The following is a 20,365-nucleotide window of genomic DNA, read 5'->3' on the forward strand; positions in this document are numbered from 1 at the left end:
TTACTTATTAACCATAATTATATAATATTATAACGCAAACATTAGATCTGAAATTTATTTGATTAAGCCGGTTAAGGTATGAGTAATTGAATTTATTACCGTGTATTTGGTATTCCTATATACCTAATATATATTCTAAAAACAACGGTATTATTTCCAAAGTGGCAAAGTGTGTGTGTGATGCAATGTCAAACGTAGGTGCCTATTTACTACCTAACTAATCGCAATTAAGTATGCGTGTGTTAAACTCTAATCAATAAGTAATAATCATATAAAAAATATATATATAGCGAACGAAAAAGGTGCTATCATTATAATATTGTTCTTTATATTATTCTTTATATTGAACGGAAGTTGTCCGTATACATTATATGGTTTATTTTACAACAGTCATAAGATATACTAATTATGTATGAAATCTATTGAACCGTTTAAAGAAAACCGTTCCAGCTAGGGTCCGATCATAAAATGTCATTGTCTGACATTCAGACAGTTATACGCAGCTGATGCACGGCATGCATTATGTCTAGTCGTCTCGGACAGTCCCCGAAAACGTTTCATCGTATAGACGTTGTCGCCGAAAAAGGATTTGAAAAAAAAATATAACAATCAAGGACAAATTCGGAGTATATATGTAGAACATTAGGATATATACTCGACTGTACATTACAATACGTTACAAGATGATAATTTCTATTGTTTCGCGTTTCCGCGCCGAATACAAACGGATATTAATATATTATATACATTGCAATATACCTGCCCAATATCGGTGTGTGGGTGTGGGGGGGAGATAAGCGTAAAAATTTACAAAATTCGTCTGAAGGACCTTATAATACACACACCGCTTACAATAAACCTATACGAATTGTATAATATAAAACTATATAAAAATATAGAATCAATAATAACCAGGTGAAATAACCTTTTATACACAGTGATTCAATAGGCACGCTATAACCCTATTGAGTCTTGGAATAATTTTAAATATATTTAGACTATATTTTAAAATTCTTGAATTTTTATTATTTAAAAAATATCTTGTGTTAATACAAATTTCTATTTTTCAAATAAATGTAAAATAATTTTTTTTGAAAATTAACTTAAAACTACCATTTGGAATTTTGGCTCTAATACATCTCGTTACGATATTTTCAGAAAAATTATCATTATAATAAATAGTTTACAATAGAAAAGGCCTCCCCTTATAGGGGGTCTCTTATTTGAAAAACAAAAGTTTGTACCAGCGTCTGCAGCATATTATGCTGTTTCAGTAGTCCAAACAAATCTCAATAATTTAAAAATATGGTTTTCAAAACATCAGAAAATCAAAATTTGCTCGATCAATATCACCCTGTATACGGCTAAAAGCTTTTTCTCTTCTATTAGTATTGAGCGCAAGCGTTTCTTTTCGTATTATGTATTATGTACTTATACATGTATGTAAGTACATAGGTATAATATATTCATAATATGGTTTGTGGCAACCACGACGTTTGTTCGAATAATAATAATAATAATATATTATATACCTTTTATTATGTATAATAAAGGAGATAATATACAGACTCGATCCAGGCGGCCACCTTCACGCCCAAGGTCCTGGGCGCGCACACACACTCACACACACGCTCGCGAACACTTCGACATTACATGTACATTAAAGTCTCAATGCCGCGGTGTCCGGAACAAGGAAGAGAACGCGCGCGCATATTATAACGACGAGTGTGCGGGACAGTGCGAATCGGAAGTGAAGTAAACAACAACTCGTAATAACCGCCACCGCCGCCGCCGCCGCCGCCGCCGTCGTCGTCGAGAGTAAAAGGCGTAAATCGGTGTACTCAATAATACCGCGCGCGCACTCACACACCCCACATAACGTTATCCATATACGTGTTCGGTGTGCGGGATAAAAACGGCTCGCTCTCGCTCTCTCGCTCGTCGCGCGCGCACGGGACAACACGACACATCGACGGACGGGCCGTCGCGCGGCGTTCCGCCGGCGGCCGCGGTGGGGGCCCGGCGACATTGAACCGCCGGCGGTCCAATAACCCTGGACGGATCTGCGCACATGTTATATAAGCAGGTGAACGCCGCGGCAGCGTTTTAGTTGATTTTTTAATACGTACAGCCGTAGATTAAATACGCGACCGGTCGCCACCGACACCATAAATCCCGCGCTGCCGCACAGACGACCGCGGACCGTCGACGCCGACGACATATTTACCTGACAGCCGCCACCTGCAGCCAGGGGGTGCGTTTCGTTCGAATATCGTCGAATACACCGTCGTACATATAACGAGAGCGAGTGCGCGTTTGTGACCGCCGCCGCAACAGAATAACCCGATAATAATAATAATAATAATAACACACGAAACCGTGTGTGCACAATTATTATTATTATTATTACCATAACATTATATAGTGTTCGGGGGGGTTGCCGCGCGCGCGTGTGAGCTCGTGTGTGTTACTTTCGATTTCTACGACGCGCGTCGACGACGACGAGACATAAGACGCGTGCGTTTCGGAAAACCCGTTCCGCGTACGCGTGTGTGTGTGTGTGTTCGCGTGCCAACAACGAGCGTGTGTGCGCGTGTGTCTGTGCGCATAGTGCAATTCGAAACATAAGCACATACCCGATAGATAGATTATTCGCGTTTTGACCGACGCCGTTGCGGGTTCCGTGTGATGTGGTGAGTGTTCGCGCGCAAACGATGGCAGCAACGATCGCATCAGTCGAAACGGAACAGATCAAGCAGGAGATCGCGTCCGTCGTCGAAGAAAAACAGAGTCCAGTAGAGACCACACCGGAGACCGCCGGAGACCGAGACTTCACCGAAGAGGTCGTAGCGCCACTGCCCGCTACCAAGACAACCGCCCCGTTGCCGATCGTCGGCAAGGCATTTGATCTGAAGCGCGCCAGCGTGTCGTCCGTAGACAGTGACATATCGCTATCGTACGACGCGGCGCCGTTTTACCCGCGTTCGTTGAGTCGAACCGGCGGCATGTCGTCTGCCAACAACTCGAGCGGATCGGGCACCGACGACGGTGGCCGACACCACTCGGCCGCGTCCGCCGCCGCCGGAATTAACAACACGGATTCGTCCGACTCGGCGTACGAGGGCGGTCAGCTCAAGTCCGGCGACGAGTCCACGCCGTTCGTGGCACCCGACGAAGAGACCACCAAGCGCATACTCGACCAGGTGGAATTTTACTTCTCAGACGCGAACATCGTCAAAGACGCGTTCCTGCTGAAGCACGTCCGCCGCAACAAGGAAGGATACGTGTCTCTGAAGCTTATTTCGTCGTTCAAGCGGGTGAAACACCTGGCCAAGGACTGGCGGGCCGTCGCATACGCCATAACCAGGTCTGAGAAACTGGAGGTGAACGAATCCGGAACGAAGCTGAGGCGTAAGGAGGCTCTGCCCGCGTACGACCAGACGACGCCCTCCCGGACCGTGGTGGCCATCAACCTGGCCGAGGAGAAGCCGGTGACCATCGAGTCGGTGGCCGAGCTGTTCCGCGGCTGCGGTGAGATCGCGCTGATCCGCGTGCTCCGTCCGGGCAACCCCATACCGTCGGACGTCCGTCATTTCGTCAACAAACATCCGGAGATGGGCAGCAACGTAAGCGCGTTGATCGAGTTCGTGCGCACTGAGTCTGCGCACAACGCGATGAGCAAAGACTGGTCATCGGAAAAGGCCAAGGACGGGCAGTCCATGTGCGTGCTCGAGCTCAACGCTCCCGCGTCCAAGAAAAAGGCCACGGCGGCCGCCAAGAAGTCGCCGATGAACCGGCTGTTCGACTCTGAGTACTCGTCGTCGTGCCAGAGCGGTTCCGAGGCGGAAGACAGGCAAAAGATGCGCATGCAGCGCAAGGTGTCGGCCAACACGCTCATGCGGTCCGACTCGTCGTGGAACCAGCGCAGATGGTCCAGGGACTCGGGTACCGACAGCTCCGCGTCCGGGTACTCGCGACGTGATTCGTACGTATTGCCGCCGCAGCACCACATGCAGCAGACCGGCGATTACGGCCACAACAGGCGTATGTCGTCCGGCTGGGACTCCAGTTCGGAGAGCTATTACTCGGGCCGTTCGCGTTCCAGCAGCGGCGTGTCCATACCGGAAACATTCGGAATGCGCCGCTTCTCTTTGGCCAACAGCCGTGGCCCGGAACAGCAACAACAGCAACCGTGCTGTTGTTGCGGCCATAATCAGCCGCCGCCGCAACAGCAACAGCAACAGCCTATGGCCATGCGCAGACACTCGACACAGGACAACGGCCATCACTACGACATGAGGCGGTGCAGCAGCAGCAGCAGCAACAGCGGCGGCGGCGAGATGATGATGCGCAAGGACTCGACGTCGGAGTTCTGTTGCGGCAGCCAACCCCGGGACGGATTCCACAACTGGTCGCGCAAGAGCAGCTCGTCTTCGATGGGCGAAGGCGGCATGGGTCGTCGCCTGTCCGTCGACTCCGATTCGTCGGGCGGCAGGGGACGCAGGCCCAGTTTGGGCCTCGTGACGCCAGACAACGTGGTAAGGATGCCCAAGGGCCCGGACGGTTGTGGCAGCCGCGGTTTCCAGCGAGAACCGATGTTGGATTCCACTCTTTATGAGTGAACAGCCGAACGAAGACGACACGATAACGATTAAGAATAATATTTTAATATTATCGTTAAAATTATAATTATTATTTATTATTATTAACGTATAATGCAGCAACGACGTGGATTTTAGAGAACCGAAGCAAGGAAAAAAAATATATCGATCTATATAATAATTAATAATATAATATAATAGGTACTTTTCATATCTGATATAGGTATATAAATATGATTAGTTTTTAATTTAAGCGGTTTGGATATTTAGGTACTTGTAAGATAAAAATGAATTTAAGGATTAAGGGCGACTCCCCTGCCTCGTTTTATCGGCAGTAGGATCCATATAATATATAATTTATTTTTATGTCATAAACATTCCATAGATAATATGTATGTATGTGAATCGACCAATTTTATCGGCTGTACGATTTTATTTGTTGAATTCGGCATCATATTATTTGCGTGCGAGTATTTTCTTATTTTATCGTTTATACTTTGTAAAAGTCGAGCCAGTCGAGGTTCGGGTATAAGTTATAATGTTATATTATACTTGCCTCGATGACTTTCAAGAGCTTCGATTCCGCGTTAATTTATTTAATATTTATTATGTTGGCAACCAATACCATTAATTTATATGATTATTTATATTACATATATATTTATAAATATTAATTATTTTATTTCTATTTATTATTTATTAATATTATTCGCTTGAAATTAAAATAATATAAATCTATTTATATGATATCATAATTATTATATTGTCGATGTAGGCATTTAATTTATTAAGTTATTATTTTATTGATGTATAATACATGTTACCGGTATATTTGTAAGACCATATCGTATTAGAGTAATGACGTTTGGTTTATTTATTCATATTTATTATACAAATAAACGTAATATATTTATATACTCACATATAATAGATATTAATTTTTTTATCACAAAATGTTTTTAATAATATATTTTCTTAAATTTTGACTACAGATCAAAATATAATAACAATTCGGTTTTTCAGATTGTACTCGGCTCATCCGCGCTATTCATTACTCAGTCGCTCGTTGAACGATGTACTTACAACTGTAGGTAAAGTGTAAAAAATGTATTATCATCGTATCAATTCTACGTACAGCACGTGATTGTTTAAATTATGAAAATTTAGTGGAAGGGTTAAGAGGACGTCATACCCGCTTGTTGTCTCCGTCTTACACAAGTACGACATACATAAAACGCGTTTATGCAGTCTGAGTAGAACTCGCTCAATTTCGGTTTCAAAGTAAATATACCTATTACAAAATTAAAAGATGACAATATTTCAGAGGGCAAGACGCCGAGTTTTTTCCATTATTTCCAATATAACGTTCATTATAATCGTTTAAAATTAACAAAGATTTCAAAAATTTTAAACAAACTTGAACTTTTTAACATTTAAATTTTTTTTAAAAAAACTCAGCGTCCTGTCTTCCAAAATATTATCATCTTTTAATTTTGTAATAGGTATATTTACTCTAGAACCAAAATTGAGCGAGTTCTACTCAGACTGCATAAACGCGTTTTTTCCATGTAGTACGTTTGTAAGACGGAGACAACACATTCGGGTATGGCGTTCTCTTTCTACCATCGCCTTCCACTATACTACACCATAACAACAACAACTCCATTTCCGTTATGAAGTTCGACAAAGTGCCAGGTGATGTCTGAAAGTGCGTACTTTATAGACTTTTAGTTCATGCATGTCAATAGTCAATACGGCAACCGCATGATGTTTAAATTGACTGAGAATCACAAAAGCCAATCCAACTTTTGTATAAATGTTTCTGTGAATGTCCGCAATTGGCGACTCACCGGTTAATGTCGTCATACACCAAAGTCATTGGTGAATGTTGGCATATTGATTAAATTTGTACTGTTTGTAAACATTTACTAGCAAATGTCGACATTTATTATTTATATAACGATATTGGTGAATGTTGGTAATGCCGATATTATTAAATCTGATCTAATCTAAAATTTTAGTACATACCTATACACGATGTAATTGCAAAACAAAGTGCACTACAAAAAAGTATGATAGTAGAAATTTTGGCATTTTATGCAGTTCAAAATGTCATGACAGTTTGTCATGTTGCAATAAGTAGAACAATTTTCGCCGTTGTTTTAAAATAATCATTTTTGTATGGCAAAATAATCATAATTTAAATTAATAATACATGTATAATATTGTTCAATAATAATAATCCTAATTAATAAAAGTAATTGTTAATATTTATAACTAAACATATAATTTCTATTTTATATTATTGTCTATATCTATAGTACTATACCATAATATTATGTGCGAATACGTAACCTATGTAAACATTAACCAAAACCGTGTTGTGTATGTTAACATTGACCAAAATCCTAATGTAAATGTCAACATCCACTAGTACATGTCTATATTATTTTAATTTTTCAACATTCGCCAATTTAGTAGGTGTATGATGACATTCTTCACTAGGTGATTGTCAGCACTCGCCAATTGCGGACATTCACAGTAACATAAACATTTAAAAGCCCAAACTAATTTAAATATAATATGATTCAATAATACGCCTAACATACGAGTAGGAATTCCTAACGTCCGAAAAGTATACACTAATGATTTATTTTACAAATAATTTAATTTTAGAAATCAGATGGTATACTAGGCATTAATAATTATTATGATCATCTGACTGACAGTTATAGTTTACAATGTTTACAATTTTAGAATTTGTCATAGAATTATAAAAATAATAGAAGATGCACTCAATTTTACCTTTTTTAACTGCTTCACAGTTCCTAGCCTGAATTTTCCCCATTTGGCTACAGAAAGGATTTAAGAATTCATACATCGTATAGATTAATACATACAAAATGTATTCTAAAATTGTTTATATTTTTAATTACACGAATGAAGATTGAGTCTTTAATCCATGAACATTGTTGAAAATCAAAAAAATACTACGACAGATACCCTATTACAATTTGGGATAACATAAGTACATTTAATCATTATTTTTGTATTTGATAGTGTACGTAATAAACTTACTTTAATTAGTAATTTTACTGTAAGTTTGTGTTCCATTTTCTAAAAACAATGGTCAGTGGACGAAGATCGTGGTTGTCAGTCGTACCCACTTAGTTTTAAAGTTATTAATTTATAATAATTATTGATTTAATGTTGCAACAGAGTTATTAATGTACAGTAGACAGTAGTAATAGACTAATAATTAAACTAAAAGTTTTGAATTCGTGATTAATGAACCGTTCCTAACAACATTTATAAGTTACTGAGTCAGTGGAAGAGTGTATTAGTAAGGCGGTAAATAAGTGCGTAATGTTACCTCGAGGGCTAAAGAAATAGATCTTAATCCCTTCTGATAAGGCAGAAAAATAAATGATACCTCTAAAAACTGGGAGTCTGGGAATACTGAATAAACTTACTCCCAGTCAACAGCAACATACAAGAAAAACATAATTTTTTTTTGTGACTTTTCAATATTTAACTTAAACATCTATAAGACTATACAAGAGTTAATAAAATTTAGAAAAAAAGAGATAGGTTAGGAACCTTTTTTTTTTTTATAGAAGATGTCAAGTTTACCTCGTCATGATGAGGTATTTCATAGCTGCTTTGATATAATTATATTATTCTAATGAAGATTTCATTTTTATTATTTATTACCTATTTTTTTTTTACCTTCAAAGTATAAACTTTATGAACAATAGTTAATATTTTCCGAAAAATTGCGTTGTTGTTTTTTTTTATTAAATAGTAAATTTCTAATTCAAATAGTTCTAATATCCATGATCAATTTTGTCATTGGTATTTCAATTTTATTTTATTTTCAACATTAAACAGAAAAATCAAATAACGTTTGAAAATATAATAAATAAATAACGTTAAACATTGGGTACTATTTTATAACGTTTAAATATCCGAAAAAGTAAAACGATATTTATATTTGTTGTAATTTAAGCCCTGCGTAATTTTGAAAAATTTGATCAATATTTTAAACTTAAATTATTTTTAAATTAAATCGTGTCATATTTTTAAATACCTACAATGTACCACTAAAAAGGAATCTCACGTAATTTTTTAAGTTCTTTATCGAGAATAGAAGATGTCTATAAATAGCTTAAAAAGAATCAAAATATTTTGAAAATCATACTACCTATCTATGTAAAGAAAATTATATTATAAAAATGTTTTAATATTTTAACTTAACACGGTTTTTGGCTATAATTTAATTACAAGATATAACACAATAAAAAAAACGGTTTTGTCAAAAAGTGGTTTTGTGTTGAGATTTTAGTTTTTCTTTTGAATTAATTTTTAAATGGTGTGTTTTTTTATTTTATATATTGTATATATGATTTATATAAGAAAAAATAGTTAAACTTTTAACTTCATTATCTTTTCTAGTAGAATAATAGTTGGTACTTTTGAGAAATAAACATTAAAAATCCGGCTACTTATCAAAATAATTGGAGAAAAAAAATCAAAAAAAAAAATGTAAACTTTTATGCAAAACCAGTTTTTAATAAAATCTATTTAAAAAACCATTAACAAATTAAACCATTGTAAATGATTGAAATTTTACTTTTTTTAAAGTTTTTACAAAAATTTCTAAAATCCTAAAAATTTAATGTGAGGGTTCCTCATAATTGATGATTTTAGTTTAAAAAAAAATTTGCTTGTTACATTATAAACAATTTTTATACTATAAACTTAGTAGTCCAGTAGTAGGTAACACCATTCTACAGTAAGATAGTATGGACTTTAAAGTAAACGTTAATAATCAATTTTTAATAATACATAAATGCAATGTTTTTGGTAATAATTAAATCAACCTATTATAAAAGGTAACAACAGTAAATATTATAAAGGTGTTAATGCAGAATTGGGACATATCTACATATTTAGGAATGAAATTAAATCATTTTTTCTTAAATCAATAATCAATAAGATTAATTCAACTTCAAACTAATCCAAAAAAAAATAAATAACAAATTACTAAAAGAAAAAAAACAATATATATTATTGTTCGTGATCATGAAACAATATATTTTAATAAACTAAAATTGTTTAGGTAAAATAGCCTACATTTAAATATAAAAAAAATATTTCACTGTTCTAAAATTGTCTGTGCATAGAAAAACATATACAACTAAATTAAAATATTGTTTAAATGTTTTAAACTATTAAAAAAAAAAAAAAACAATGCGGAATAAGTAGGTAACTATAACTATTTGTATACATTTTTCCAATTTTGTTGAAGAAAAATTTATAAAAAAAAAAAAATAATAATAATAATAATACAATAGAATTGCCCACAGAAATTTAAGTACACTAATGAATTTTAATCAGAGCCCAAATAAATATAATTGATAATAGTATAATAAAAAAAAAAAAATTTTCTACTCACTATTTGATTTAAAAATAATATTTGGTTTAATCATAATTTTTGGAAGACATGCTGTTGAGCGGATTATAGGATGTTGAGCTTTCTGTCATATTTGGAGTGTTGGAAAGCAGATCATTTGGATCTATATCTGTGCATGTGCGTCGACGGATCATCTGAATTAATGTATAAAGTTATTATTATTAGCATACCTACATCACACAAAATATTACTCACATGATCGTTATGAGCATTGATAGGTATGTCAATTGTATTTGAAGTTTTCGGTTTATGTTGTTTTATTAATCCTTCCATCAGATGATAATCATTTTCCTCTGCATCTCTAAGATGTTCTTTTTCCAGGTATCTAGCAATTTCTGGGTTTGACATCTCAGACGCATGCCTAGTACGTGGTACTGGTGTATTCCCTCTATTAGGTGAATGGTCACAGTGTGGAGATAGTAAGCTACAAAAAAAAAAAAAAATCTAATAAAGCCATTTGGAGTTTCTAGTTTATCTTTTTGCAAGAATCAATTTAAATTTATTATTAATTATTATTTACTGTTCTTATAGTATAAAGGTATTAAAGCACTAATTAGTGAATAAGAACTTTTTATTTCTTATATATTAATTAAAATTTTAAAAAGTATTAATTATTTAAATACTCTTATGCAAATAAAGAATGGTAAAACTTGATTATGACTTAAATTGCAAAAGGTTTTATTGAAGAGTTGCAAAATATTCTTTATTTAGTCTTTTAAATTTATACATAAAATTTAATCATCAAACAATATGAATTTTATGATGATTTCAATACTATTTTTTAAGTTTAAACCAAGTATTAATTTTAAATATTAGTGTAATATAACTTAAAAGTAACTGTATTAAATATAAATAAATTATTAAAATTGTTAATAAAATGTACCTTGAGTAAACTTGTCTGCTAGGTGTTGGAGGAAACACTTTGATGAGTGGTTCTACCCAGATTGTACGATCTACACTTGATCTAGCAATAGCATGATCACCACTATCACATTTGCAATCAACATCACCACAATCAATATCCTCTACTTCTTTACAGTTAAAATCTGGTGATAATGTACTTTCAGTATCAAATTTCCTATCTACTGTTCTTGCTGAATTAACTGACATCCGACGATTTTCATAATTGTATAGTTCTATACCTCCTTTATCATTAAATGATGGAACACCGTCAAATTGAGACAGTAAAAAGTTACTATCAGAAAAATTTGGTGGACGTTTCTCATGAAATGAATACTTTTTTTTTCTACGATATGCAGATGGTAAAGCATCTGAAATATCTGATAATAAGTCTGATCGTTCACTAATACATCTCGTTCTACCAGTGATAGGAAGAATTTTTGGATCAGAATCAAATTCTGGTTCATAAGAATTACTTCTTTTTTGAGCATTGTCACTACTACTACCACTATCTTGGTCACCATTTTGTGTTGCCATGAATCTATGTATTACACCTAAGGTGGACAATGTTTGGTCCATTAAGTCTTCTATCTTGTGAAGTCGAAATTCTAAAGCCTAAAATTAATCCAACTGTAAATAAATGAATAAATTATAATTAAAGAATATAACATACTTGTACTGATGAGTTTTGTAAGTTTTCCTTCTGGTTAATATCATCTACTTTCTGTTGTATATTTTCAGTTTTTTCTAAAGACATCTTAATTCTTTCTTCCATAGACATTTGTAATTTGTAATCCTTCTCACGAAAATATCCTTCAACACATTCTTCTTCAAAATCATATAGCTGTTCTAATTCTTCATTACCCAAAAATAACTTTAAACCATTGTCATAAGTTTCTTGAATGCCTTGAATTTTGCGACAAAGATACTTTGCTAATAGGAAAACATGACAAAAAAAAATCAAAGGCGGTGGAAGCGATGGCTTTTGTTCATACTCCATAACAACTGTAAATCTCTGGAACATCCATACCTAAAAAAAAGTGTTGTATCTAATATTATACATAAAATTCTAATCATCAAAATAATATACAGTATTGCTAATAGTATGGAAACTTTCAAATATACCATGTCATTAGTTTAGGAATAGTTTTTTAGTACCGATAATAATTTTTCTTAGTAATTTCTTTATTCCTATTTACAACAAATTATTTATTATATAAAGATAAACTTGCTGGCCTTTGGAATTTGTAATAACTGTCAACTGATTTCCGCTATACCTATTATCAATGGAATTCTGAAGTAGGCTTTTTTGAGGCAATTGCCTCAAAACCAAAATGAGTGGTTGTTGGGTAATAGATTTAATATAATAAAAAGTTTTTAGTAATAATAATGAGATTAGATTACTAATAGATGTAAAAAAAATATAGATTAAAAGTTGTTGGTGCAAGGGTAGTAAAAATGGTAGTTTATCTCAGATTTGAACATTGTTCAGTACATCACTGCTTATTATTGATTAAAAATTACCTGATGAGATATAGCATTAATATCATTAAAAATGTTGTTGAAAACCGCGATCAAGAGATTAATAAGTAAAATATTGGCAACTAATAAGTACATGGCCATTACTAATGGTGTGACCCATCTCCCAGTTTGGCAATTTGGCATGCCAGATGATTCGTCACATCCTGGATATATTTGATCAGCATACACCTAAATAATAATATATTATAAATTATAAAAACATTCATATACATTTTAATTAAATAATTTTTTTATAAATACTTCTCCATATAACATAAAATATGGTTGCAAAAATATTTCTCGGATTAAAATCCATTCAGGATCAGAATCAGGATACAAAATTGATCGCCTGCTTACTCCAAAGCTCATAAGCACTACTAGTAAAAGTACTACAAAGTACAGCATATTTTTTATCATTTTACCCATCATTGTAACAAGTGGTCCTAATGTATGAAGAAATATTCATGTATAAATAATATAAGAATTTCAAAACTATTTGATAATTACTAACCAAGATATTTATTAACACCAAGTATATTCAGAATTCGCAAATACCAATAAATAATATCTGTACAGAACATAACTCTTCCAATAGCCTGTGATGATGGTTGTAACCTTAAACAAAGACCGGTTAAGAAAAAAATAATTGCTGCAGCATCACACGGATTCCACATATTCCATGCCCAAACAGAAAATTTATCACTAAAAAAAATTATTAAATTAAGATCTAGTAGACATTAAAATATACAATTTATTTTAAATATTACCTAATGCTGGTAGGTTCAGAAGAAACAATTTCTCTAATTTTTTCACAACCAAACGTGCATATATAAGCAATTACATACAATTCTTGCCAAGATGGATTTTCTTCCATACGGACAAGTACCACATATGTGAAAAGAACTAAAAAGACAAAATATGCCGCCTGTAAAATCAAAGTACATTTGTTTATCTTATTAATTTAATTAACAGCATACTAAAATCATCATAATTCAATATTTTTGAAATACTAACAGAATTTGCTAAAAACTTAGTTATTGGTGCGGTGTAAAATTCTATGATCTTGTGCCTCAAAGGCAATGGTCGCTGTCTCTTTAAATCAAAAGTACTATATTCGTATGACGGAGTTACACATTTATGTTCAAAATCAGAATGTTTAATTGTACCTCCAATTGAAGCACTTGGCAACATGGTACCATTTTCAGCTGTTTCATTATCTTTGACTGATGATGATACACCCTTAAATTGTGTCATATATTAATAAATATTATAATAATATTACATTTTAATTCATACATCTAAATTTGTCTCCACAAGATTTAAGTGTGACCGATTTACACCTCCTTCCACGCTTTCATTTTCTTCTTCTAATTCCAAACCATATAAATGTTCTTCTTCAGTTTGAGGCATTGACTGCAATTCTTTTCGAGATTTAAATTCTAGCCTTGATATATATGGTGGAAATAGCAATCCTAATAAAATCTATAATCAAACACTTTTTAAGAATAATGTATCTATAATTTAGCATTAATATTGTTAATACCCTGATGTTGGTATTTTTCCTTGTTCTTAGACCTCCCATCCACAAATCAGCAAGTATAATTTGGCTACAAGGGTGAGCAAGCAAAGCTCTATGATTTGCAGCCACAGCTAAGCTAAGACAAGTTTGACCACTCCAATTTTGTAGCTCAACTGTAAGCATTTGTTGGGCTTGGTCATCATCTTGACGATAGCAGTAATCCAATAACTCAAGTGCTAAAATCATATTTTATCATAATTTATAATTTAATTTAATTTAATTTATAAATGTTGATACATACAGATATCTTCAAATACTTTAGCATAATTTCGTAATTCATCATATATTTCTGTCTCTAAATCATCTTCTGCTGCTTCATGTGCCATGGCTTTATAAAGTTTACAGGCAGCAAGTGATTTAACTAATGCTTCTTCCCCATGTTGCCACATTAATAATGCCATTTCTTGACGCTTAGTCAACACAGTCCAAATCTAAAAAAATGAAAAACCAAGCCAACTTTGTACAATTATACTGTAAATAAACTATGTAGAATATGTAATTTGAAAGTTTAAAACAATAATTATCATCAAACCAAAAAAATATTTCAAATCAGTAAAAATTTAGTGAAAAAATAAATTATGAGATTTAACATTTGATGCGGAATTCTTAAAAACAATTCAATTTTAACTTAAATAACTGGATAAATTGTAGTTAAATTTTTAAAACTATTAATCTTAGTACAAACAATTGTAACATTTGTGAAGTATCGAAATATATTATATAGATTAAAAAGTAGTCCAATTTTAATATGTTTATGTATATTTTTATAGAAATAACTTCATCATTTTTTTCAGATAAAACACTAATACAAATTCATATAAACAAATAACAAATATAGGTTACACATTAAAATCTAGAGAAGATTTTATCCCTTGGTTAAATTAGTAATAAATAAACCTAAGTTCAAATATATTATTTGAGTAATCTTTACTTCAACTGTTTACTTAAATAATTTGCCCCTTATCAATTAAACAAGTCCTATATGGATTGTGTCTTCTACTAAAATAAAAAAAAAAACAAACCATATGTTATTAATTATTATGTATATATTTTTACAATTTTAAAATGTAAAAATTTAAACAAATTATTAATCAATACCATCTAAACTCAATGCAATTAGCTAGTTATAATGCATATGTAGTGATAAATATGGTATTTTTAATTATTTATTTAGACTAATTAATATGTTTTTTTAGAAAAAAAACAACATCAAATTATACATTAAATTCTCTTATAGCTTGGTTACGAAATAAGATTGTAATGACATTAATAATAATATAACAAGTAAGCAATTAATTACGTACTAATAACTCATTAAATGGATATTCAAAAAGAGATTCCTCTTCAGAATGTTCAGAATCGGCTAAAACGCCCAATGTTAAATTGTTTCCATAGTAACGTGTAAATGAAGCACTATTTCTATGCGTATTGTTCAAACGGCGTGTTTGGGCATACATTGCACGAAATTTACGTCTGGTATATTGAGCTCTATTTAAAGAACATAAATCAAAAAATAAATAAAACAATGAAAATAATAACATTTCAATTCTACCTGTATGCACCACCCATTAATTTATTAATTACTAATCCAATGTCATGCAATGTATACATATAACCTTGAGGGATATGAGGTCGAACATCCCGTAATATATATCCTAATGTATTTGTTGGTCCTTGTTTCTGAAAAAAATCAAATTAAATATGGATATGTAAAAATTTAAATGTGCATTGATATTTATTGATAATATGTAACTCAAATTTTCCTAATTCATAAATATTTGATTGTATTTATTTCATTTCTACATTATCTAGTTCATCATCATGCTAAATTATTTTAGGATTAAATAAATTAAATAGTTTTACATAAAATACTAAAATAGATAATTTAAAGTAACATTAATTTAACACATTTTTCAGTATTAAATATTCAATAGATGTGACACAACCGTTACAAATTAAAATACCAAATAACTATAATTGAGGTAATGTACTTAATTTGACATTGATAATTTATTTTGTGCATACAAATTACTTTAAATTGGTTAACTACTGGTGTATAACAAATTACTTTTGATGCATATACTATAGTCATTGAATTAATACAACTTTTTGTTTTCTATACAGAATGATCAACTGTACTTTACTATTTTACTATTTATCATTTAGCATAGGACAATAGAAATAACAGTCCTGTATGATACTATTTAAAAACCTTAAAATTGTTTTTACTATGTTAAGTCAACATTCTTAGTAGTTATATGTATCTAATTAATAAAGAATTTCAAATTTAATTTGCAAATAAAGTATTAAGAAACAGAAATTAAATTTTTATCCAAGGAAAAAATGTATTTTAAATAAATTTGTGTAATATTATGTATAATGTAACTTACAGTATTGTATAACTCCTCCAGCCTAGAAATAGATAAAAATTTCTTCATACTAACACCATTTTCTAACAACAGCTTTACAAAATCAATCCGGTCATGTTCTAAAGCTTGCATCATAGATTCTTCTAAAGCACCTATAAAAAAATAACATGCACATTTACTATGCAATTCTAAAATAAATCAAGTATTAAATATTTTAAAGGACTTACCTTCTGGCCATTCTTGTCCATAAACAAATATTTCAGATCTAGCTATGTCAACACGATTCCAAGTCAATGCCAAACTCAACTGTTCTGAAGGAGATAAATGTTGACTTTTAAATAATGCAGTTAATATAGTTTGATCTAATTCCTGTGACTTTTCTTGACCATCACTCATTCGAAAAACAGTGATCTATATTTCCAAAAATCAAAATAAGTTTCAAACTAAGAATAAAATACAATTTTATAAGTACCATATTTTTATGCCTTGTACACTCGATGAGTTCTTCATATAAACGTTCAGCTTTGTCTTGTCCAACTTCAAATGTACATTGTATGGTATTTAATAGATATTCTTTCATATTTTCTAAAACAGTTTGTCCGCCACTATCCACTGCATATCTGATTCAAAAGGTATAGGCCACCTTTTTCATTTTTATCTAATTACTAATACTTAAAAAGCAAATAGATAATTTCAAGCTATGATAAGTGTTTACCTGTGTGTGAAAGCTAATAGATCAGCTGCTCTGCCTGAACCATCACATATAACCACTGGTACTGGAGGAGTATCTGTAACATACTCTAACACTGCTCTAATGGTATGAGTACCTCCTTCAATCACAAGACAAACAACGGGAGTACTATAATGTGCACCTATAAAAGTTAAACCAAAATAATCATCTTGAAATATTGTTTAAAAGTTATTTTTATATTATAAAACTACTTGGATGCAGCTTTTGAATTGAAATGTATTTTTCCAATTTTTTGCGTAATTCAATTTCTGCTCCATAACGCCCTGATGTGCCATCGTCAACCAAAAGGAAATATGTATGTCTATTATTCAACACAGCTAATTTAGATCTAGGTGATGATATAGAATGGTAGGGAACATCTTTATTATGACCAATAAGTTCATGGTTGTTTTCGATAATACCCCATGGTGCTATGCCTATAGACACAACTCTACCTGGACGTTGTGAATCAAGTAAAAGTGCATCTCCCACTTGACGAGTAACACCTAAATATAAAATTATTTTTATATAATAAAATTCTACATGTGAAATTTAGTAAAAGAAAAATGTTATAAAATTACCAGTGTTTGTTCCTCCAGTAAATACCCATGCACCAGTTGTTTTAGCTGCTTTCAATAACCCTTTACGTAATACCTTCTTCAATTTGGGCTGTATTTCGAAATTAGCTTTTCCTCCTTGAATAGTTATTAATAATTTTGGTAGTTCTAAACCCCATTCTCGATTAAATAAATGCAGTATTGTTTCTGGTCTAGTGTCATGTGACAATCTAACATACTGTAAAACAATTTCTTAACCCTCATTAATCCTCATTAGTATATTATCAATATGTTATTAATTATTATGTTATTATAGTTTACCTGTGCTTTGGTAGGATGGGGGCCACCTTGAAACTCAATTGTTCCATAGGCATCTGTTGCTGAAACTACGGTGTGTCTTAACGAGGACCAGACTTCATTTGGATTATCAGGATCTAATTGAACAGAGCCACTTCCTCCACCACAGTGGAATGTTAATGAAAGCCCACAGCTGCATCTATAATCAATATTTCAATTTAAAATCATTAAAAATAAATAATAATAATTATTATAAACTAATTATTGAATTATTGAAAAAATTACCTAGTCTTATCGGTAGTGGATGGAATAAAAGTTACACAATCTCTTTTTTGAAATAATGCTTCTACCCAACTCCGAGCTTGCCTCTAAAAAATAAAAATTGTAATTAGATACCAAGGTATTTTACTCAAGCTGACTAGCGATTATTTATTTAAAAAATAAACTAATAAAAACAATTTACTATTTAGTCATCTTACAAAACTAAAAATAAAATATTGTTGGGGAATCAATTGTAACAATTTGAAAAATAAAAAATTTAAATTATTGTTTGTTATACATTTTTCTAAAGAGAAATATTTTTAGTAAGTAGATAAATAATTAGATACTAATAACTAATTGACTAATTATAATCTAATTTAAATTAAATTAAAATATAGTAATTAGTAAAATATATAAATTCATTACAATATGTAATTGGAAAACTAATAGGTATTGATCATAATTATGTAACTAAAATAAATAATATTATTACTTTAAAACAAGATTAATTATAAAATACTTGAGTATAATATAAAAGATAAGATAAGTTGTAAAAGCAAATAAATGTGATATATTATATAAAATGTGCTATATGTTAACTAAAATAAAAAAATGTGGGAATATTTGACAATAGTAGGTACCTTTTATAATTTTTAATAATTTCTATACATATGTAATAAAAATACATAAATAATGAAAATATACACACTTTTTTGGATTTGTTTATTTTTGAAATCATACTGACTCTTAGTTGCTTTTTGTTTGTTAAGATTATAACATGCAGAATTTAACGTTACTACCATTGTCAGCCAATGAATCTGAAAAGGAAGAAGTTTAAATAAAATGATAAAGGTCATTATTTCCCTTTTATAGTAAAACTTATAAAATTGTGTGACTAATGCACCTATGGTTAATTATTATATAATTTAAATATGTTGAACACATTTTAACACAACATACCAAATTTAATCTGGTCCTTTGGATGGCTAAAACACTGAACACTGTAAAACATAAATTTTACAAATTAATGGCTAATTACCACACATTAAACAATAGTATTTCATAGTTTATCGTGTTAGACCAAATGTCAAAACCGACGAGGCGACTACAGGTAAATTATAAAAAATAATGTTACATTCAATAAAGCAACACAATATTGAAACTAATTAGTTACTCACCTTTACATTTACATTTTGGAAGTTTCGGAAATAATTGACTTGAATATTTTTAAGAAATTTAGATAAAACAATTTAAATTCTAAGCCCAATTTTTAACCCATTGTCAATACCATTTGATTTAGATTTGACCATTGAACATTGAGCATACATAGATAGATAGTCGACGACCGAAATTGAAACCTGTGCATTTAGTACAGTAATTTATTCGTAGATAGCGCTAATAAACACATCAGAAATATTTATTAATTACCATGGAAAATGTTTTTACTTTGTAATTCGAATTTAGCTATTTCGCATATTCTAGTGTTATACCATTATAATATGAGGACTTGTCTAAATGCCTAAAATATATAGTATTTACCCATGACGAAGACGTCATATCATAGAATAAAATAATATAGATATTTCTATGCGTCATAATCACAAGTGTCTTTCAAACGCACAACATTTATCATCAGATCTTCAGATCGTAATATGCCAATATTAAAACGTCATGTCATGAACTCATAAGTCGGGTTAAACGTTCAGAATTATTCAATTTTTATTTTCAATATTTTTAAAATTGAAGGTATAATATCTTAGGTTCTCATAAACATTTTTTTCCTTATTTTAATTTTGAATCAAGTTGATTTGTGAGCATTTAAAAATTATCCATCTACAACCATAATATGTTTGTAGAGATGAATTTGTCATAATTTACAAGTCTACAGTGCATTTTTGCTTAAAATTTTCATAGAATAAATACAAATTAAAAATGCATGGTGTTTTTGTTGTGGATCGTGCAGATATTAAGTCTTAGAAAATGTTACAAATTACAATAACGATGTTACGGACCAACATGAGTGTTGACTATTTAGTAATGAACTAATGAACATAAAGCTACTAACCGCTACAGA

The 20,365-nt window shown here is 31.8% G+C and overlaps 2 protein-coding genes across 2 annotated transcripts; one reads left to right on the forward strand and one right to left on the reverse strand.

The window, feature by feature from the left end:
* Nucleotides 1–2,103: 2,103 nt before the first annotated feature.
* LOC113552200 (la-related protein 6) lies at nucleotides 2,104–4,753 on the forward strand. The gene has a single exon (XM_026954947.1). It carries the CDS (start codon nucleotides 2,715–2,717, stop codon nucleotides 4,620–4,622), a length of 1,908 nt encoding a protein of 635 aa, XP_026810748.1. The 5' UTR covers nucleotides 2,104–2,714; the 3' UTR covers nucleotides 4,623–4,753.
* A 4,937-nt stretch (nucleotides 4,754–9,690) lies between these two features.
* LOC113551489 (transient receptor potential cation channel trpm) lies at nucleotides 9,691–19,638 on the reverse strand. The gene is made up of 25 exons (XM_026953756.1): nucleotides 19,470–19,638; nucleotides 19,252–19,292; nucleotides 19,001–19,109; nucleotides 18,316–18,398; nucleotides 18,055–18,229; nucleotides 17,758–17,971; nucleotides 17,389–17,682; nucleotides 17,162–17,318; nucleotides 16,919–17,066; nucleotides 16,674–16,857; nucleotides 16,468–16,598; nucleotides 15,630–15,757; nucleotides 15,382–15,565; nucleotides 14,319–14,508; nucleotides 14,042–14,253; nucleotides 13,795–13,980; nucleotides 13,513–13,737; nucleotides 13,266–13,423; nucleotides 13,010–13,200; nucleotides 12,760–12,941; nucleotides 12,502–12,687; nucleotides 11,651–12,007; nucleotides 10,961–11,592; nucleotides 10,273–10,501; nucleotides 9,691–10,211 (listed from the first exon to the last, which is right to left on the reverse strand). The coding sequence occupies exons 3-25, from the start codon at nucleotides 19,028–19,030 to the stop codon at nucleotides 10,086–10,088; spliced, it is 4,602 nt and encodes a 1,533-aa protein (XP_026809557.1). The 5' UTR covers nucleotides 19,031–19,109; nucleotides 19,252–19,292; nucleotides 19,470–19,638; the 3' UTR covers nucleotides 9,691–10,085.
* Nucleotides 19,639–20,365: the final 727 nt, after the last annotated feature.

This window comes from Rhopalosiphum maidis, chromosome 2 (assembly GCF_003676215.2).
Source record: "Rhopalosiphum maidis isolate BTI-1 chromosome 2, ASM367621v3, whole genome shotgun sequence".
In the NCBI taxonomy this organism is placed as follows: Eukaryota; Metazoa; Arthropoda; class Insecta; order Hemiptera; family Aphididae; genus Rhopalosiphum; species Rhopalosiphum maidis.